Source organism: Peromyscus maniculatus, chromosome 11, assembly GCF_049852395.1.
Source record: "Peromyscus maniculatus bairdii isolate BWxNUB_F1_BW_parent chromosome 11, HU_Pman_BW_mat_3.1, whole genome shotgun sequence".
Classification (NCBI taxonomy): Eukaryota; Metazoa; Chordata; class Mammalia; order Rodentia; family Cricetidae; genus Peromyscus; species Peromyscus maniculatus.
Window position 1 is genome coordinate 33,775,377 of NC_134862.1, and position 23,111 is coordinate 33,798,487.

General features: G+C 40.9%; 1 protein-coding gene across 1 annotated transcript in view; it reads right to left on the reverse strand.

Annotated features, from left to right (window-relative positions):
• The window catches only part of Dpp10 (dipeptidyl peptidase like 10), a 720,356-nt gene extending 699,519 nt beyond the window's left edge, over positions 1-20,837 (reverse strand). The window contains exon 1 of the mRNA XM_006980956.4: positions 20,112-20,837. Coding sequence (XP_006981018.1) covers positions 20,112-20,183 — 72 coding nt within the window. The 5' untranslated portion in view covers positions 20,184-20,837. The remainder of the gene's footprint in view (positions 1-20,111) is intronic.
• Positions 20,838-23,111: the final 2,274 nt, after the last annotated feature.

Below are 23,111 nucleotides of genomic sequence, written 5' to 3' on the forward strand. Positions count from 1 at the left end.
CATAAATTAAGACAATCATGACCATCTCCTACAGAACTGCACACATACCAACCTGATCTAAGCAAGCCATTATTAAGACTCTCTTCCCAAGAAATTCTGTAGTATGTCAAATGGATAATTAAAACTAACCATCACACTAAATAAAATAGAAAACTCAAGTTCTCGGGGCTGTGGAGGGGAGGGGGTGTCCCAGGTTGGTTTTGAAGTATCAAGACAGAGGCTCACAAACCTCTGTAACTTCAGTCCCAGGGGATCTAATGCCCACTCTGGGACTAACCAGCCACAAGACACACATGGTACACAGATACACATGCAGATAAAACATTTGCATACATACAATAAATACTCTTTAAATTCTTTGAAAAAAAATCTCATCTTCTGAGTAGCACAAGCTATAAGCATTGTGTTTAGTAACACATGTGGATGGTAGTGACCAGAATATGATGTACAGACAGAAAATGCACTTATTATTCCAGAATGCACCTTTGTACACTGTCAATTTACAATCACATTTCTCAGTATCTATGAAGACATGTTTCTCTGAGAAATTAAAAAAGTATAACAGAAGAATGAGTTTTGACAATCTGATAAGTTTTCTTAAGCCCCAAGTTCATCACTGAGCCCCTTTGGGTAGAGTAGGCAAATGATCATCCAAATGCATTTACGAAACAAACACAGATGTCTGGGCAGATAGCTGAGTTAGTTAAGTGCTTGCTAAACAGGCATGAAGACCTAAGTTTATATTCTCCAGCACCCATGTAAAAGCTGGGGGTGGCTATGTATGCCTGTAGCTACAATGCATGGGTTGGGCAGAGGCAGGTGGACTCTGAGGGCTTGCTCTCCAGCCAATCTAGCTGAAGAAGTAATCTTGAGGTTCTCTGAAAGACTTGGACTCAAAGAAAAAGCAAGATGGAGAAGTGATTGAAGAAGTATTGAACTCTGGCCTCCTCACACCCATGCACCCATGCTGGTAAGCACACACATACACACACACACATACACACACACACACACACACACACACACACACACACACACACACACACAAAACCGGGCAACAATAGTTACATAAACAAGCAAATAGAGGGCCAGGGAAAGAAGGTGCTTACTTCCCAATACAGTCTTTCCTTTTTGCAAATTCCCAGACCTATTTTAATATTTACTCTTGTCCCATATCTTACATTACTCCTTCACTTTCTGCTGTCCCTACATGTCAGTTTGTAGGACAGAGCATGCAATGCTATCATGGGAAGATAAATAAATACAACTTATACATAAAATGTTAAGAGTCTCTGCTTGGCCTTAAATTAAAGGAACAAAAGAAGACATGGTGGATTCCAGATCTGAAGATGGATGAGAAGAGCATACTGGGTACTGGCAACCAGGGACATTTGTCCTAAAGGAAGGAAGATTTTTGTGTCTTAAACCAGACCACATGGATGAGTTATCTCCCTGTTCTTCAGGGCAGCTGTGAATGCAACTATCTCCAGGGACAATAGCCCCATGCCATTTGATCTGAACCTCGGTTGGGAGAATGGCTATTCTCTCTGTTCTGTTCAATTACCCTATCTCATCTTCTCTAGAGAAGCTATTTGAGATTAACAAACTGTTCTTCTCTGTCCTTCAAAGACACCTGGACCAATTTATTGGGGGGAAGCGACCAGCAGTATTGGCTGACTGGCTGAGTTCCAGGACCTCAGTGTCTGTGAATTGAATCTGACACTTGAAGCTCCATGGGGCTTGTGGAGAGCTTTGATAAAATTGCTGAAGAAGCTGGCTGTGACACCAGATGCAGGCCCACATTGCACCCTATTCTAAAGTTAGGAATGCAGAAATTTTTTTTAAATCATTCAAAAAGACAAATGTAAAATAAATATTCAAATAAAGCGTGAACAGGTCCTTCCATGTAGAATCAGCACAGAGGGCTGGCTAGATGGCCCACATAAGGGCTGTCCTGGGCAAAGAGACAGGTTTATACTGGAGGCTGGCTAATGTATTAAAGCAGAACGTTCGTGTACTCACTATTTATTATTTAACACAGACTAGGAGTTTGAAAATTTAGATGTTAATTATAGAAGGCAGATGAGTTGCAGGCTGGGGAGATGGTTTCATCTGTAAAATACTTGTCTTGCAAGTATAAAGCCCTGAATTTAATTCCTGGGACACCTCCCCAAAAAAGCAAGAAATTATTTCACAATGTTGTAATCACATCACTGGGGTAGTAGAAACTAGAGGATCCCTGGGACTCACTGGTCAGCCAGCGTTGGCTGTCTGAAGATAATGTGGTGGAAATTCCTGAGATTAGATACTATCTTTCACACATGTATATGCATACTGGTACAAACAAATCCACTCACATATAATTATATACACATCCATGCACACATGTGATGATGATGGTGGTGATGATGATGATGATGATGATGATACAGAAGTTGCAACAACAACATCAGCAACAAATACAGTAGACCTGAAAAGCAAGCACAAACTCATGGTTTAAACGTTCTGATTTGTACTAACTACTTTAGAACCAATTCTGCGAACCGTCTAAACCATTCTGTTCCTGTCTTACTTCCGCAAATTGTTTCAGCTGAATTTGCCATCTTGGTGCTTCTTGTATTAATGAGTTAAACTCTTAGTATACATTTGCTATGTCCTTACATGAGAGACACTTTTGTTTGCTTGTTGCTTTGTTTTTATTATCGTTTTCTTTTTCTTGTGGTTGGTTTTCAATTCCGTATGTGCATATGTAGGTGCATGCATGTGTATGTGTGTATGTATGTATGTGTACATGATGCATGCATGTATGGGTATGGAGGTCTGAAGTTAGCCATGCCTGTCATCCCTTAGATGTTGCCGACCTTGATTTTTTGAGACAGGGTCTCTCTGTGGCCTGGAACATGTCTGAGAGGCTAGGATGGTCAGCCAGAAGTCCACAGGGATCCATTTGTCTTTGTCTTCCCAATGTTGGGATTAAAAGAAATTGTCACTACATCTTGCTTTCTTTCTAAAACGCGGGTTGTCCTGGATATTGAACTCAGATCTTCACATTTGTGAGGCAGAACTTTACCAACTGAGCCATCTCTTGCCATGCACAAGTAACCTAACTCATGTCTAAACTCATGCTTGTTTTCCTGGTCTTTGCTACTTGGAAAATGATAGAGTGCATAAAACCAAGCTTTCATCAATCATAACAAAGCTGATCTTGTTCCTTCCAAATAAAATCTATATGTAAAATTTAATCATATTAAACCCAGTCAACGGAAAATAAATCCAATTAATTAAAGCTTTACAACTCAGATGTAACCTTCCCTCTTTAATGCTCACTGCCTGTTTTTCTTTATTAGAAGCATCAAAGACAACCAGAAATAATTTCAATCAGTCTGATAATGAAAGGATTCTCCTTTTATAACTTTCTGGTATCCAACACATGAAACCCACCAATGGTGTGCTTATGTAGGTGTTACTGTCAAGGTGTTACCAGCCAACTAAGTGACAGTCACATGACCAATCCCAAGAGGCTTTTAAAACCTAAGTATAGCAAGTATAGGCTAGAAAGATGGTATAGTGAATTCTCAGCACCCACACTAGGCAGTTCATAACCACCTGTAATCTAGCCCTAGAGGATATGATACCCTTTTCTTGCCTCATGGGGTATTTGCACCCATGTGTACACACCTCCACACAGACACATGCACGTACAAAGAAATAAAAATAAATCTTTTTTAAAAGGTATATATTATTTACAGGGAGAAAATATACAAATTATAATCCCTTCTTAAACTTCTCAAGGACAGAAATAGGAACTCACAGTCTGTGCTAATAATAATTAACATACAAATATTTCATACTGGCCCTTTGTTTCTTCCAAAGTCCAGGTCTTTTAATATTTCCCTGCCTTAAACGCAGCCACAAGAATGTGTATTTCTCTTTAAAAATTGGCTGCAGGGAAGTCAGCAGATGGCAGTGCATTGTTATGTTGCCTGTTTAATTTTGTATCCCCTGTATAACCTCTCTGTGTTATGACCTCTCTGAAATACCTGCTCCTTGTTACACAGAGTGACTCATTTTGAGGTTTATAAAACAATTCTGGGCTTGTTAGTTGTGCAACTCCAAACCAACCATTTTCTATCATGATGCATTTATCCGAGTTTTGTCTTAACTAAAAATTGCCCTGTGTGACCCATAAGCAACTCGAAAGTGACATTTCCCAGCCCAGGCAGCTAATCCTAGATTGTATTTACCTATTTCCAAATATTTGCACCATCTGTGATTCCATATTGGTTTTTTTGGCTTCACTGTTACAGCTCAAGGACTGTAGCTCTGGGAAGGAATGAAGCAACACTTGGAATACGGAATGTATGATAAGCAGGAGATGGAATTTATCCACGAGATGAGGAGAGGAAATAACAAACTCAGGAGGGTTGATGCATATGCAGTTTGCCACCTTCACGCCCAAACTCTGTTGACTTCTTGGCACTGATAAGGAATATATAAATGAAGGCTACATATTCCCTTAACCAATTCCCAATGCATATTTGCTCTGGAGCAGAGATGACTCCTCATAATCTTCATATCAACAAAATAGGAGCGCAGTATTAAAGGTGACCTTCAGTTTCTGATTTAGTCAAAGAAATGGGGAAAGGCTCTCAAAAGCTGGGCCCCTATGTTTGGGAACCTCGACATTCAGCATAATTTGCTTTTCCATCACACTACAGAGATCCAGTCAAGCAGAACAACACATTAAGAATCAAATGATAAATACTGCATCCGTCAATCCTTCCCAGGTGAAAAGGCCCTTCATGGTCTACCCTCCCAACAATTCTATGAGGAAAACACCATTTCACTTCCAGATGTAATATGAAGTTCAGGGAGATACTGAGTAAATGAGCTCAATATAGGAAGTCAAGGTTCTGAGGTTTAATGTGAGCTTAAATGAATAGGCATCCCCAGTTCTCTCCCCCAATGGGAATTCGGCATGACTCAAAAATTCTTTATATAGATGGATTTATTCAGCATATAAACATTTCTCACCCCTGGTATTAGAACTTGGTTCCCTGACAACTCTGTTTAAAAATAAAAATAATCACAGTTTCTTCAATTAAATCATACCTATTAAGAACCCATATACTAAGGTGTGTGTGTGTGTGTGTGTGTGTGTGTGTGTGTGTGTGTGTGTCCCCATCCATGCACATCTATTCCTGTGTATGCATGTTCATCTGGTTCTAATGTCTGTATGTGTGTGTGTGTGTGTGTGTGTGTGTGTGTATGTGTGTGTGTGTGTGTTGTATACATCTGTTGTCCCATAAATGGCTTATGAAAATCCTAAAACATACCAGTATTCAGAGTTCCTATGAGTTGCAATTCTAAAGTCAAGTGGCTAACAGCTCCATGGGTTAACACATTTGCCATGAAAGCTTGGGCATCTCAGTTCAGACTCCCAGAACCATGTTAAAATACCAGATGTGGTAGGACATTTGTAATCCCTCTGCTCCTACAAAGAGATGAAAGGCAAAGACACAAGCCTAGGAAGAACACCGTGCCAGCTAGCCTGGTGAATGCAGCATGGAACAATAAGAGCTTGTGTCACAAACATGGTAGGTGGCAAGGACCAACACCTGAAGTTGTCCTCTGACCTCCACACCCACAGTGTGGGCTGTGTGAACCTCCACTCACATACACAATTATGCACATGTACCATACACATGAGAATATTTTATAAAGAGGCTGAGTGTGGGGATCAGTAGATTCTGACACAAGACAGGACGCCTAAGGAAGATCACATCTATGTGAATGGAGGGGGCACCATCACTTCCTGGAATGGTAGATGTCACAGTTGACTTTGGTAATGCCTTTATAGCTGGGAATTAACTTCTTGTCATAGCGATATAGATGACACAGTTATGCTATTCTGTGAAGGGTGATAGCTCATGATCAAAAGACTAAGGACACTGTCTTAGACATAATTCATTGCAAGGGAGGACTCTGGAGATGCCAACTGAGTTTTTGCCTATGGACTTGAAACTTTTAGAATATGTATACGAAGTCATTAAAAGATCATAATAGCAAGTTTCATTACGACATCTCATAAAGGTAATAACTTTCTGGGCCAGTCACCTCCTATGATCTCTCTAGCAAACTGCCTGGTGCTCTTAGTGTCATTACCCTCCTCATATACTGTCATGGTGAGTTTTGCTTTTTGTGTGTCTGTGTAATTAATGTATGCAAATAAAAAGAAAATAAAACACACACATCATCTCATTATTATGAAAATTTTCTTTGATTGTTAATAAAGAGTATGGTAAAACTATATGTGTACCATGTCAAATTATGGAGCCTGAGAGATGTCTCATCAGCTCAGAGCACTTGCTGCTCTTTCAGAAGACCAGAATTTGAATCCCAGGGCCCACAATAGGCAGCATACAGCCACCTATAACTCCTGCTCCAGGAGGATCTGATCCCTTCTTATGTCCTCCATGGCACTGCACTCACAGGCACATAGCCACACACATAGACACATAGACATATTAAAAATAAAATGATAAAATAAATCTTAAAATCATATGTCTTTATAATTTATTTTTATATAAAATGTCACACTTATGTCAAGAGCTAAGGAAATTTGAAGTGGCATTCCGACACCATCCATGTAAATAGGCAACTATCACAAGAGGGGACATCCAGGATCAAACACAGCTTCTAACTCTAAACAAGCACATGATTTGAGACAGTCTGCTCATGTCTGGGTGATGTTACTAATTTGATAACCAGGTTGTTTTAGAATAAGGAAACAACAGAAGTGTTTCTCAGACTATGAACACTGTTGCTCATGTTTGGGCTATTTCCAAGGTGAAGTTTGAAAGGCAAGGCTGGCAATGACATCAAGCTATTCATTCTTTAGGCCAGGAGATCAAGTTTGGCAGAAAATAAATTTCAGAAATTTAAGAAAATAGAAGAAAGTTGACTTGAGTTTAGAGATGAAACATGTAAAAGAGGAGACAAAAAATCAGAAATATATTATTTTGAGAAACCTGAAGATAGCTCAGCAGGCAAGCACTTGCTGCAGGAATATGAGGACTTACATTAGAATCCCAAGTATCTATTTAGTTGTACCTCAGGGTTAGTTAGCTTCTGTCACCTTAGTGCTGTAGGAGGGAAACATGGCTGCCAGGCTTACTTCAGGTTCAGTGAGCCTTGTCTCAAGGAAATAGGCAGAGTGCTACATATACATATACATCATACACACACACACACACACACACACACACACACACACACACACACACACATGAAATTTGAATAGAATCAATACAGTTCGGATATTCCGACCCTATGAGATATTAGAAGAAACTCCTCAACACACCACAGTAAGAACGAAGTTGGTCCCTGAATCTTAGAGCAAACCACAACTAAAGCGAATCACTTCCATTCCAACACCATGTTGGAATCACACATGCTTGTCACTGCTCCTGAAATGATCCTCCAGAAGCCTACATTGAGATCGGCAGGATGGCTCAGTGGATAAAGGTCCTTGCTGCCCAGCCTAACAATCCCCATGTGGTAGAAAGCAAGAGCAAGCCAACAAGGCATCTTCCGACCACCGCACATGCATGATAACACATGTGTGCCTCACTCAAGCACATAAACAGATACGTCCAAATATTTTAAGAGAAGCAGCACACACTGCATAATTCAAATAAATGAATAGTTCTAATCTTCAGTACTTTGCTTTCACCTTTTGTAGCTTGGGAGTTACGATTTTCTATCCATTGCTAACATATATTTGGAGATTTCCCTATCTTCATCTCCATATTTTGTCTTACTTTGTCAACTACTTTTAACATCATTTTTAATTTTTCTCATTTATATTTGCATTGATCTATTCTTCTTTGTGCATTACTTTGTCCTAATGTTGTTATTTCTAAGGGAATTATAATGTCTACTGAATTAGTTTGCAGTGTTTTTTTTTAAACAACAATTTTATTCTTCTGAGGGTAAGACATATAACATCTTCACAAAATGTCATTAAAAAATAAAATATATTTAAACATCTAACAACATCAAAAAAAGAAGTAGCATATGCACAATTCCTTGGATCAAAGAAGAGAAAGAACCCTGTTGCAGATGCTGGATAGGGGCTAGTGAGACAGATCAGTGGATAATGGTGGTTGCCACCACGTGTGATAACTGTATTTAATCCCTGGAACCCACATTGTGGAAAATAGAACAGATTCATGTAAGTTGGCTTCTGACATCCATGCAAATGTCGTGGTGTGTGTGTGCATGTGTGTGGGGTGTGTGTGGGGGTGTAGGGAAGAGAAACTCACCAGCCACCACTCAAAGCTAGAACCTAGTGAAATTTAAGGCTTCTATAGAAAGCAGAGAGTTTTCTTTAAGGATGTAGCTCCTCATAGGTTGACCATATACTGCAACATACAGATCCACTGAGTATATGAACAGCACAAAGTAGACTAGGTTGATTATAAAAAACAAAAAAAAAGAAAAAAGAAAACTAAAGAAGACATACAAATCAGAAGGTGATGGTGGTGGATCTTTGAATAATTCAGGGAGAAAGTAGAGATAAATATGTGAATATGATCAAAAATTATTGTATACATGTATGAAATTTCAAAGAATAAAAATAGCATATTTTATAAGATAATGGATAATTCAACACATATCACTTAACTTTTTTGAACACCCATCATGCTACTGCACTAAAAATAAAACAAGTAATATATCTGGTGTTTTCCAATAAAGCCCCAAAGGATAACAGACTTGATATAATAATCTTTTCATAAATACCCAGATTGCTAGAAGTTTAAACTATAGAGTAATGTAGCCAAATGATCTATCTCCAAATTGCAGAAATTGTATGGAATTCAGATTTGTTTCTCTCTCTTATTTTCTTTAAGCAGCTGGTCACTCATTTGACCAAGCTCCAATGAGTATATGGGCACCACAAATTGGACTTGATATTTTGTTTAGTTTAGTTTTGTTTAAGGGGGTAGGGTGTACAGTTGGTAGGGTGGACCTGGGAGGAATGGGAAGTGAGTGAAATTGAGGTGCATTGTATGAAATTCACAAATAATTAACAAAAACATTATGTTAGGGAAAAAAAGACATACTTTGTTTTGGAAATATAACCTAGCTGGTTGTGCTTGCCTGACATTCATGAATCCTTGAATTATAAACCCTGTACTATGTGGAACAAGGCATGTAATCCCAACACTTCTGGTAGAAACAAGAGACCATAAATTCAAGATTATACTCAGCCACATACCAAATTGGAGAAGAACTTGTGCTATGTACATGAGAACCTGCCTCAGAGGAACAGTATTAAAACAAAAATTACTTCTTAAGTCCAGTTTGAATGTGGCATTTCCTCCCAAATTTTAACTGTTTAAGTGAGAAAAGCTATTTGGCACATTTGTGAACTTTTTAGTTTAAAAGTATGTTTAGGAAACACATACACACAAGCATACAAACACAAGGGGATGGAGAGAATGCTCAGTGGTTAAGGGCCCATGTCCAGTTCCCAGAATCCATATCCATCAGCTCAGAGCCACCTGTAACTCCAACTCCAAGGGATCTGATACTCTCTACTTCCCTCCACAAGTACTGCACTTAAATGTGCATACCCACATACAGGCACACACATACACATATTAAAATTTTTTTAATGTTATTGGTTTGTCATTTACATTGTAACTGTAAAATCTCCATGTCATACATTTTATAACATTTCTGCCTTCGAAGAGTGTTTAATAGATGGATGGCCCTGAAAACATTCAGTTACTTGGTTCCTCTTGCTCAACATCACCTCATGTTCCGCTAAGAGGGTGGCTCAGCTCCCCATGCTTGCTGTATCAATGCAACTTTTAGTAGGTTACCCAGGTTCACTGTTCCTAAATAAACCACCAGACAGCCTGCTGTTCCCATTCTCAATTATAACCCAGCCTTGTCATGCTGCTCTTTTCAAGGCAGACACCCACCGACTGAAATAAGAAATCGAATGTTCATTTAACTCTCAAGAAGGAGATGGGTGTGAAGCTAATAAAAATGGCCGTTTCCCTCACTTGTCTCCATTTGCTTCCTTGTAACCTCATGCATAGCCATTTGTTCTACTCCGAGAAAATCAATAGGTATGAGAAATTACAATGATATTAAAGTCAGATAGTATGGAGTTTGCTCGGAGAACATTTCCCATTCTTGAGTCAGTTTTTATTATGAACTCGACTAACTTTTCTTTTTAGGGTTTTCTTAAAAAAAAAAAGTGTCTGCGTGTGTAGGGGTTCCTCAAGGAATTCAGAGCCCTGATGCTAAAGTTATAAGCATTTGTGAGCTGTCTGATACTGCTCTTGGGACTGCCAACTCTGGTCCTCTGATAGAACAATAAGCATTCTTACTTTTGAACTATTTCCCCAGCATGTTGAGAAACAGTTTTCTGAAACTTCCACATGATATATCACAAGCTCTCAACTGAAAAGTCATTATAAGACCATCATTTCTGTAACCTAAACTTCTGGAAAGAGAATAGTCAACCAAGAATACTTCAATAAAAGATTTTAATTAGGTCTTTTAGGAAAACAAGTAAGTGTTTTCCTTAATAGTAGAAATAAGTGAAGTTGTCACAAATTGATTTTTCCACTTCCCTATATTAATGTAGGCTTAAATACTGAATGTATTTCAATACCACACATGTATATATACATGCATGATTTGATGATAAAGATAAAAACTCATATTTACTGGGAATTTTTGTTGACAACTTTGACATGTTATTCTTCAAAAGAATGTACTGTGAGTTCAGGTCCCCAGCACCCCTCATTAGAAGCCAGACAAGACAGTGTGTGTCTGTAATCTCAGCTATGGGGTAGGGCAGAGATTAGTGGACCCTTGAGACTTACTGGTCAGACAGCTTAGCTGTAACAGTAAGCTTTGTATTCAAAGAAGACTCTGCTTCAAAAAAATGAAGAATGATAGCAGAGGATGCCCAAAATGAAGAACACTAGATTCCACACATGAACATGTACATAAGCACGCGCGCGCGTGCACACACACACACACACACACACACACACACGGGGGGGGGGAGAGAGAGAGAGAGAGAGAGAGAGAGAGAGAGAGAGAGAGAGAGAGAGAGAGAGAGAGAGAGAGAGACGACAGGTTTGTGTTAGAGAGAGAAGACAGCACAGAGAAGTAAATATCTCAAGCAATCTAAAGATCTAAAAAGCCTGGTAGTACTAAGAGTAAACATACACAGTTTTCTTGCTTGGATGTTCACAAGCCATGTGAATGATCTTTTCAGCTTTCTCCTTACCTTCTTCCTTTTGAAGCTATAATGTGGATTTTAGAGGGGCTGTGGGTGGGACCATAAGTACTAAGGGATGGCTTCAACCTGAAATCTGTTTAACTCTGCTCTTAACCTTCATCTTGTTGTCTCATCTCCCTGCCTCCAAATAACCAAACCAAAAAAATCATTTATTGTTTTGCCCTTCTGTCTGTACAAAAGTATTCTGCTCTTCTTATCTGTTGAATAAGCATATTACCTGAACACTTATTGAAAATTATTAACATTTTTACCATTTCAGATAAACAATGTCACAGTAAACATAAAGTCACTTTATCATGTAGAAGATATGATAATGAATACTTGGAATGATAATTCCTGAGCAGAATAATTCAAAATAAAAAATACCAGTCTTGCATAAAGGCAGATTGTTTGGAGTGGCAACGGATGTTAGATTTCCATTTACGTAAAAAATTCTGAGACTTCAGGACAGCTTGACAAGAGATGACTATACAACAGAATCTGTCTCAACTATCTTATTATTTCCCAAAATCCTATTACTTATCTTGTGTGAACCTAGGAATGATAATCACCCCTTAAGTAAATGTGGTTTATATGCCCCTTAGATATATAAAAATACCTACCAGGGAGAGGAAAGCTGGACTTAAATGCTTTAGGGATCACATGATCTACAAGGGAAAAAGAAGTGCACTCAGAGCTGAGTCCATGGCCCACTGGGTAAAGAGCTTGCATGCCAGCAGGAGGACCCCTCTAAGATCTCCAGCACCCATGTGATAAAGTGAGTGTGGTGGAATGCAGCTCTGGAGAAGCAGAGGCAGGGGGATGTCAGGGGCTCCATGGCTAGATAGGCTAGATGGAATATCAAGCACCTTGAGAGACCTCAAAGAAAATGGGAAAGAAATTGAAGAAGATATCTGATGTTGACCTCTGGTTTCCATATACATCTATTCTGATGAGGTCACTTTCACACAGATGTGTTCATACATCTACATAACGCCTACCTAATATAACACACACACACACACACACACACACACACACACACACACACACACATTCTAAAATAATAAAATAAATCTTTAAAGTAGTTTGGAAACAATACTTGCTGAGAATAATACTACAGTACACAGACTTGGTTAGTATCTTTAAAAAGTCATTCAGCAAGCAGGAAAACACATGTGAGTCAACTCCTAATTAGAATATCAATATATGATATGCTATATATACAAGTTGCACTGGAACAACTGTAAATAATTTCATGTAGGAAACATCTTTTTGTCAATGCTTGCTCTAACCCTCCTAACACCAGTGATACCAGACACATCCACTCTGGGATATTGCAGACTCTCTTACTATCACCTCTCAGAGGATACTCCCTGAAATCTCATCCCATGATGTATTTCTTTTAAAATATTTCATTACACATTCTTCCTTTTGTGAATATTTTTATTTGCTTTTTGACAATTTCAAACATGTGTATAACACATTTTGATGATGTCATCAAATCCTTCTTCTTCCTCCAAAGAGTACACCTCCTATTTCCATGTCATCTTTATAGACGACCCACTGAGTCCACTTAGAGTTATCTACAGGTATGTAAGTGTGAGGGTATTTATTGGATTTGGGGCAACTGATCAGTGGCTACTCCACTGAAGAAAAATGGGCCAGCACTCTGGCTGGCATTTGATGGCTGCTAGGGGACAGAGTCACTTTTCTTTAGAAGTACACCAATAAGTTCTCCATGCCCTGTGGATGACCCAAATGGCATGCACAAAGAAGGGGTGCTAATAGGATTTATTGGGTTAAGAAAAAATAAATTAATTCTAAGAATTATAATTTTTTATAAATTTTATAAATTATAAAACATAAGTTGGGAGGATGATGGTATGGGGGTTCTTTGAGAGGAGCTGAATACATTGTGTGAATATATGAAAAATTCAAAGGATAAATAGAAAGAAAAATGGAGCCCTCTTAGCCTAAGCAGCTAGTAATTGCCAACAGTTCCTCAGTGAAGGGTGGGTAGAGCCTTGTGTGTCCCATCCCTATCCAGTAGAATATTGATGGTGCTTTCAATATTCTTTAGTTCCTTTGAAGACAGCTACTTCAAGTTGCTCAGTGAAATGGCTGTGTCTCTAGGATATAGTTCTATAAATCACAACATTTCTTCAAACATTCTTCTTCTAATACTGATTATCTGACTAAGTGAATTGCATTGGAAATGCTATGCAACATATTTGATACCTAATTAAATGGTTAGGGAACTAGACTGTATTTATTTTCAGCCTGGTCCATTAGAGAATGTGATGACCAAATGAGTTTTGATTGATTGGGTTCTGTGATGCAACAAAAATACTTTGAAACCTGAATGCCTTGAAGTGCAATAATAGTCATATGATACTTATACACACAGACAGACTTACATAATCATAAAAATGTCCACTGAGAGTTTATGAAATGGAAGTGTCTGTTAGAGGTGGCTTATGATTCCCTTTTCATTATTTAAATTTTGGTTGGGCTCTTATTCCCAGACCACACATTAATGAGAGAATTGAGTGTGAGGCAGGCATTCTTCAAAAGTCATTCTTCTTTTCCACGTTGTTTTTTTTTTGTTTGTTTGTTTGTTTGTTTTGTTTTGTTTTTCGAGAGAGGGTTTCTCTGTGTAGCTTTGCACCTTTCCTGGATCTCGCTCTGTAGACCAGGCTGGCCTCCAACTCACAAAGATCTTCCTACCTCTGCCTCCCGAGTGCTGGGATTAAAGACTTGTGCCACCACCGCCTGGCTCCACATTGTTTTATTTAATCAAGGAGAGAAGCATGTAAAGTTCCAGCAGTCTCCTTCATTCTCAGAAGAAATAAAGATATAAAGTAACCGTGCTTGCCTGAGCTTCATTTGTGGCACTGTGATAAAACCCAAGATAAAACACAACTTCAAGTAAAGGGTTTATTTTGCCCTATAATTATAGGTTAGAATCCGTCACTGGGGAAGTTGAGGTGACAGGAATGTGAAGCAGGCAGTCATATCACATCCACAGATAAGAGCAGGGAGAAGGAATGCCTGGATGCTTAGTACTCGGCTGCCTTTCTCTGCTCTTAGATAGATCCGAGCATAAGACCAGGGGTTGGTACCTCTCACTTTCAGGTGAGTTTTCCCACATCAGTAAAGGTCATCAAGACAATCACCATAGATATTTCCATAGGCCAACCTGATGTGGGCAATCTTTCATACTCTCTTCCCAGGTGATTGTAGCTTGTGTCAAATTGAAAATTACAGCTGGGTCCATACACAATCTTGAACTTAGGATTTCCAGCAAACACCCACACCAAAAAGTTAGGAAATATTTTTGATTGGTGGTGCAAAAGTTCTTAATTACAGTCACAACAGCTGATGTCTATATGTAGCATGATACATGCTACATATATGAAATATACCTTTGCATGATAAGGCTTAAAATATTTTGCTATACTTACTAATTCAATATTTTGAAATTTAGAAATGACTTCATTTTTTCCGCTCACGTTGGGAAAGACTTATCTTAAAATTTTGTTTTCAGTGAAATATGCATGATAATGTAGCATTAATATTTAACAACACAATTTCTTTTAATGTGTTTTATATAATTTAATTTTTTAAAAATGTGTCATTTTCTCATCCTTTGAAATAAATAAATAGATATAAAACCAGTTAATTCTCAGCAAGGAATTTTTATGGTATGTTCTTAACTCAGTAGATAAAATGACGTGTATAAATATTTATGTTGTATATTTTATTAGTGTAGTGTTGTATGTTTAAGTGAATAAAATAGTAAATAATGAGACAGTAAAATGCCAAGTATGCTGGTCACACCTGTCACCTCAGCACTCAGGAGGGAAGATCATGAGGTGGAAGTCTTTCTGGATACACAGGGAGTTCAAGGCAACCCTGGGGTACATACCAAGACCCTATTCCAAAATTACCCAAAGTAGGGGTGTAGGGAGATGGTAAGGCAGCCAATACACTGCTTGATGTCCAAGTGCAAAGACCCTGTTTGGGATCCTCAGTACATATATGAGATCCAGGAACAGAAACTCTGGCAAAGAGAGGCCTTGGACTTGGTCCCCAGCTAATCTAGTGATGGATGGGGTTCCAGTTTCAGAGTCAGTGAAATGTTCTGGCTTCAAAACCTGAGGTGGAAAGCAATACAGGGAGATGCTGGACATTGACATCTTGCACACATAAAAACATAAACACACACACACACACACACACACACACACACACACACACACACACCAAAAAAAGGCAAAGGATAGAACATTTACAATCCATCCCAAATCATAGCATGATCCCCATTCAACCAAAATTTTATTTTCTGACCAAATCATATAGAATTCCCATATATTTTAACATTGGCTAGAAGAAAAGTAATGTGTCCTCTATGTAGTTTATGTATAGAGGTCGCTTGACTTTGCTATTGTGTTGTGTTTGCTTTGTAAGCTCTTGCTCTGAACCCTAGGCTGGCCTGGATTCTTGATTGTCCTGCGTTGGTCTGCCAGTACTCTGATTGCTGATCTGTTTTCAAATAAGCTTTTCAGAATCATTTCCAAAGTGTTTTAAGACTCTATGCTCAGGAGAATAATTTTTGACTGAACTATGACATGTTTATACATGAGTAAAAGAAACATGAACAACATTTTTACAACTTTGTCTTTCGTGTACATTTCAAAGTTTTAATCAAGCTTACTAGACAAAGCTGCAATAAAAACATTGAATGACAACTTCCCTATAAAAGTGTTTTCAATAAGTGTTGCCTAATGGTCAAGAATCTAATGCCTATATTTGCCTAGTTCTCTTCATACATGCCCTATGCCTTCATAACTTGACCAGGAATTAGGTATCAGGAGACCTGCACATGTGAGTTGTGAAAAATTGGTCTTCTACCAAAAATGCATTTTTAAAAGAAAAATGCATGACAATTTTTATCATTGCTGCCAAAATAGTTGCTTTAAAAAGTACCATTGAGTTTTATTCCAGAAAGCGAGATTGCTCTTTTGCTTTATTTGAGTCTTGTATGTGCCCATGGTTGCTTTGTTTCTGTTTTGTCTTTTGGTGTTAAGACAGCCAAGCATTTAGACTTATCTGTCCCCGTTGGCGTCAGCAGAAGGGCGCCACCTGGTGGAATGAGAACAAATTAAAAACCTTGCCTTGCTGACTCTTATTAAAGAGATGAACTCTATTCACAGACCTTGAAACCAGAGACCAGTTATAGAAAGTTTTTTTTAAACTTCTTAATGTATTCATGATGATTTATATGATTTATTTTATAGTACATAGATTATTGGAGGGCATATCTAGTTAACTTTAACATTTTAAGAGGTACCATCTGCGTATGTGGCTGATGCTTTAAAGAGATCTACATCCGCTAAACTTTCTTTGCACATATGTACAAAGCAAAGTTTGTGATTATCTTGCCTACTTTTCGTAAGAATATGTTGTTGCGATTGTGTAGTTAAGAGGTGGGACTTTGGATTTAAATGAGCCAAATTCTGTCACTTCACCATTTCTGTAAACAAACAGTGTTAAGTGGCTTAACTTTTTAAAGGGGGCATTATATCTCACCCATAAATTGGAAATAGCAACAGAATGGACCTCAAAAGGCTGCTTTGAGAGTCTAAAAGAAAACTGCATGTGAGAAACATCTCCTGCTCAACCCAAGAACATCAGCGCATACACAGAAACTCGGCTTCAGAAGTGGTTGTTTGCAGATAAAAATGAGCTATAATTGGCCACTCAAGATCTTTAGATGCATCAATAAAAAGTGAGGAACTGATCACAGTTAGTGGGATTGATTGTATCTTCCCACATTGAGGTATTTCTTTTTGAACATTTTATAAATGTAGAGTATTATGAAAATAAAAACAGCTACTGTAAATCTTTTTTAAAAAAATAAATGAATCAATGGCTATATTTTAAAAAGGGATGACTAAAATGATAAATATATTAACAATGATTCCAAGTATTAAAAATGTGTACAGCCCCTGCTGTTTTCTTGCTTTCTTGCTTTCTTCCAAGAAGCTGTTTCTGGTCAGGGCTTCTGTGACAAGGGACAGCAAGTTACTAGAGACAGCAGAGAGGCCACCCCTTTACAGGCTATGACAGCAACCAGATCCCATGGCACCAACCACTACCGTTCCCAGGGAAGACTGTTCTCGCCAGTGCTAAGTGCACATAGGTGTCAGATGCCACAGGACAAGGCATCTTTGAGGCTCGTGAAAATTTCTATCACAGAAAGTGAAAGACCTTTTGGACAACATTCAAAAATCTAAATCATTCAGAATCAATACACAGTGAGTGAGTGGCTGGAATGTGCCTCCTGTTTAACCACTGAGTAGAATTTCATAAAGGTCCATTTTAAGTTAAATTTATGAATTTTCATTTTGAAGTATCATAGCAGCCAGCACAATTAGCCTAGCATATCTAGTATTGTAGGGAAGTTGTCTGATCATTGAAATTCAAGGCAGAGTGGCTGAAGCTATTCAATTCTTTGTGGGCTTCAGACTCAAACTTTAGTATTCACAGCTATCACCCACATTATATGGCCATTATTTCATATATTAATCTTTGGAAAAAAGAATGCTAGCTATAGGGATTCCCCAGGAGTTCATGAAAACATCCCGTGAGGCTACTGCAATAGTTATATCAATCTGACTTTGCATTTACAAAATCAGCCTCTTCTAATGCATGTATAGAATGCATGTCATTGACACTTAGGAACCATCTGCAGCCACAGAATGTCTTAAAAGCACCCAGTTAGAACTAGAGTTCTGCAGATGACCACTCTCTGAATATCTGAAATAGTCACTAAAATATGCATACTAAGAAATAAATGGACTCAAGTTTGAAGCTCTCTTACCATGTGAATTTTAAGTGTCAGCTTAATCTGACAAAGGGATTTACCATGCATACATACAATGTGCTTCTGTATCTGCCTTGCCTCTTGAAACCCACCCCCACCCTTACAGAAGCAGTCTGCAGCACCTCGAGTTACCAGCTGGTGTCACAGGTTAGTGAGCAAAAATTTCATGTGGGGACTCTCTCCTGACTAATCATTCTTATCGGTAGCATCATTCCAAGAGCAGTCCGAGGCTTCTTGATGAAATGTAAGGACTTCAGCCTGAAAGGGGAATGTCACATCCATGCTTCTCTCCTGAAATATTTTTAAACAAGTATAATAACCAGTCTCTACATGGTGATGTGCGCTGATGGGGGAGGGGGGCAGAGGAGAGGTATAAGAGGGAGGAACGTTATGGAATAATGCTCTAATCTTGCATTCTTATCTAAAGGCAAAGATTCTGGACTGTTGAAGGCAAAAAACGATTCATAAAATATGCAACAGTATCTCGGTAAATAGAGAGAGAAAGAGCTGTAAACCACTGAAAAATCTCCACCACCTGTGTGAAACACATATGCGGATAATGAGAAGGGGAGAGAAAGGGAGGAAAGAGACCACAAGCCAGGAGCGATGACCAAGACTAGAATATTAATAACAGGATCCCTGGCATCCCTTCCTGTGCCTCAGCACCTCTTGGGCAATTTGGATAGCTCCTCCAAGGTGGAGTCGGTGTTTAGAATATCAAGAGCAGAGTAGCTGTGGTCCAGTTGCCTTGCTCTGTCCCCGGCCCTGTCACTCCACTTCTAACCATGATCGGAGAGTGTCTCTGCTGGAATGCCTCTAGCAGCCTTCGACCAACAGTGCACTCTTGGGGCAGAGAGCTCTTGTCGCTCCACCTCCTCCATTTCTGTGCGGGGGTCCTCTAGCTCTATAGCATTGCGCTGACCAAGTAAGGCTCTCTTAGTTCTGTTGTAATTGATGTAAACGTGACCGCGTCTCCAGCAGCCTCTTCACAGCCTCTCTCCTTCTCCATGGGGCATCGCCACGCTCCTGACCCCTCCAACTTTAGGAAAAAGCGTGACCCAACTCTCAAATCTCCCCAAAACCAGACACAGAGGACACAGACATTTCTCCATAACATTAGGTTACAGACTCTCTAAAGATCCAAACAACAACAACCACCAAAAAGGGGTGGCGGGTACCGAAGGACGCAAAAGGGACAATAATAACCAATCAGCCAATACAGAGACCCTTCATTCTGCAGACGTGACACATCTAGACCCAACAAACCACCAAAGCCAGTGTCTTCCTTGCCTGCCTCACTCGATGATAAATGCCTTTCTACTCCCCCATGCTCAGTTTCACTCCGCAGGCTAGAGAAGCCGAGTCTGTCCTCTTCTCCCACCTAGCTTTTCCATCTCGGTCTCCTCAAAAGAAAATAGAAGGAAAACTGATGGCTTAAAGGTCGTTTGCCTACTTTAGTATCACTGGCCAGCCCAGCGCGCGTCCTAGCCACAGTGAGACAGGGCTGGACCTATGCAAGAGACAGTCTCCAGGAAGGATCGTCCTAGACCCATTCTAAATGCGTTCGTGAGAAGTCAAGATTCCTCACAGCTGACACCAGATCACCTCTCCCTCCGAGGGCGGCCTCCAGGTTGGGGCTCCCTGGAGGCACCTCTGGCATTTACCTCTCTGACCCCTTCCCCGCGGCTCTCCACCTTGCGCATCCCGTCTCCCGGCCCCAGAGCGCACTAGGATGCTCTAAGTTCCTGCTGGGTCCATGAGGCGAGCAGAACCTGAGAGTGGGGCTGGGGGGAGGAAGAGGAGAGGCAAGAGGCAAGCGTGGGAGCCGATCCTAAGGGACAAGGAGGGATGGCTAAGTGGAGCCACCCCTCCCGGGAGGGATAGTCCCTAGAGGCCAACTCTCACCTGGTCTGTCGGCTGCGCCTGGCTTGCCCTGGCCCCTGGGGTGGGTTGCTGCTCCTGCTTCATGGCTGTCATCCCCTGGCCGCCCGCGACGGAGCTCACACTTCCTCGCGGGCACTTCACACTCGGGGACCGTCACTTGGCAAGCGATCGCATGTCACAGACGCCCCGTCGCTCTCGGAATTGGCGGAAGAGAAGAGCGGCGGCAGCGACGGGGTGGGGGAAGGGGAGCGCCAGGGAGGGGACGGAGAGCGGCAGCAGAGGCAAGCAGGCTCCCCTCTTTTGCAGGATCCCTCTTTTCGGCTACCGCAGATCCTCGGACTCCTCACTGTCCCCGCCACCCCACCACCACCCGAAAATGCAGACACCAGACACGACCAAGTGGCAAGTTAGTGGAGCGGCGGGCGGCTGGCTGCCAGCACCTGATCGCGCCGGAGCGGTGGCTTGCAACGCCGGAGGAGCCAGGCTTTCATTCTACCGCAGTCCGCCACCCGCGCACCCGCACCGCCGCCGGCCCTCGGGGGCTCCCCGCGCGGTGCTCAGCGCGCCAGGTGCAGAAGCAGCAGCAGCAGTAGTAGCAGCAGCAGCAGCAGCCAGGCTCTGCACTCTAGCATCTCCCGAGCAACCGTAAAGCGCGCGGAAGAGACAGCCCCGCACGCGCTCCCCACTCGTGTAGCCCAGGCTGCCGGGCTCTGCGGGCTCCCCCGGTCCTCCGCGCCCCCCCCCCTCCACCCCCGGCGGGCTCCCGATAAAACCCGGAGAAGCGGAGTGTGAGCCTGTGCAAAAACCCTCGGTGGCTCCAGAGCGGCCACTAGGCATGCTCCAGCACTTTGAGAAAGCAAGGGTAGCGGGAGATCCCCGCCTGGAGCCCCACTGGGCGTGTGCAACACCTGTCTGCACCGGGAGACGTTTGTCCCACATGGTGACCCGCGGCTGTGCGCCTGCTGACTTAAGGCAATTGAAAGGTTTTAACCTCCAGCTTGGATTCCCCAGATGGCTGCCTGGGTAACGCAATGGAATCCCTAAAGGTTTGTGAAAAATGACATTAACCACACATGATTCTTCTTTCCACATCCTTTTTCCTGGATTCATTAAAAAAAAAAAAAAAAAAAAAAAAAAAGAAAAGAAAAAAAAAATCCCTTCACATTTTAAGTCCTTCCTAGCCATGCCAGCCATTCTCATTCCCCGAGCCTGCCTTGGGCCAAACACAACATAAGGGGGGGGGGACAACAAGGGGGGGATTAAGGCGCCAATCCTTTCCGTTCACCCTCCACCTGTGTGCAGGAGCTCAAGCTACAGCGTGGAGACTGGGACCGGCAGCCCCGTTCCGAATCAGAAAGTCAGCCTAGTTTGGAAGTGGAGCACTTCGGGCTATAATTACCAAAGGTCACTTCACTAATCACCCACGTGCACCTCCAGGTGGCTCTGTCCGAGGTGCTCAGAGGAATATACTTTTGGTAAATGGAACACAGGCAGTGTCCTAGTCCCTGATTTCTGGTCCACTGAGGATTGCTTGTCAGTGAAAAGCTAGAGAGAGGCACATATTCAGGCGCTGGTTCTCTCCTTCCACCAAAAGAGTTCTGAGGATTGAACTCGGGTAGTCACGGTTTGCAGCAAGCATCCTTACTTGCTGAGCCCTATGGTCAGCCAGTGTGTTGATAAATTCAGTACCGGCAGGGGTGCGTTTGGGGGAAGGGGGTGGTAAGCCAGCCGGTCCAGCAGAAGAGATCAGAGACCCTGAGGGTGGTGATGGGCAGCTGTGAGGGGGTGTGTTTAACTAAGGGCTGCCTGCCTTCCTGTCCCACTTATTCAGGACATCAAGTCTCCACTCCTCAGCTGTCTGTCTTGTTAATTGTATTCCTACAAAAGTTATGTGTACCCCAAGCAGTCATAATAACAAATCTAGGTGAAGAGAAACTTTTACATTTCCAACATCAGTGATCTGGGGCTTCTTGTGAATGTTCTATATTTGTTCTGTTTCTGTAGAAATAAGTTTTTGATGGGGATAATTTTACTTGTTGTAAAAATATAAAGCACATATAAAAATGAAATACAAGTAAAATAGCTAGCCCATAAATCTGGCAACCCAGATATTTTCCCCTCCTATATCATTTGAGTGGTTGGGGAGAGAGCATGCATTATTCAGAAAGTGGTTCTTCTGTCTTTACGTTTCATTCTTCTCTTCATTATTGGAGTGTATGAGTTGTCTCAAGCACTTCCATTTTGGAGAATTTGCTCAATGTGAGGGAACTTACTTTATGACTGATTTCCTTCACATGAGACAAGCACATGGCAGGGATAGCAGCTCCCATTGAGAATAACTTACTGAAGTTTGTGGCTGGACTTGCATTCATTCTTAGTGTTCAGTATAAAATTTACTTCCAAATCAAGACATAAATTGTTGCATGCTTCACTAACTGTGGCACCTGGGAGAAAAATCTGATTTTTAAGAACAGTTTCTTTGTGTCTCTGTCTTTTGTGGTGGATACCTATAGTTTAAACTTTGGAAACAGAATCACATGTAAATTGATTTTCTCAAGTAAAATATTCTCTCTCTCTCTCTCTCTCTCTCTCTCTCTCTCTCTCTCTCTCTCTCTCTCTCTCTCTCTCAATTTGAGTGAATGAGACACTTGAATTCCAATGTTAGCTTTTCTAGCCCAAAGCCAGAAACACTAATTCGCAATCAAATATCCACACACACATCTAGGACAAGTATCCTTGTGCTTGTACCCAGCCAGGCTTAGGCAGGCAGATGATTGCTCCTGCTGCATCATCGAGGTGCCAAGAGCAAGGGGAAGCCAGTGGGAACTCACTTCTGCTTCCTTACCAAGTCATACTAAAATTTTCACTCTGGACCACTATTATGATTCCCCTCAAACCCTAAAACTTCACGGCATTGTAAGTTAACTTTTGTAAATCAGAAAAATATCTTCTGGGGGATGTTTTTTATTTGCTTATGTCTAAAACTTAGTGAGAAAAATAAAATTAGATTGTGTGTATAGA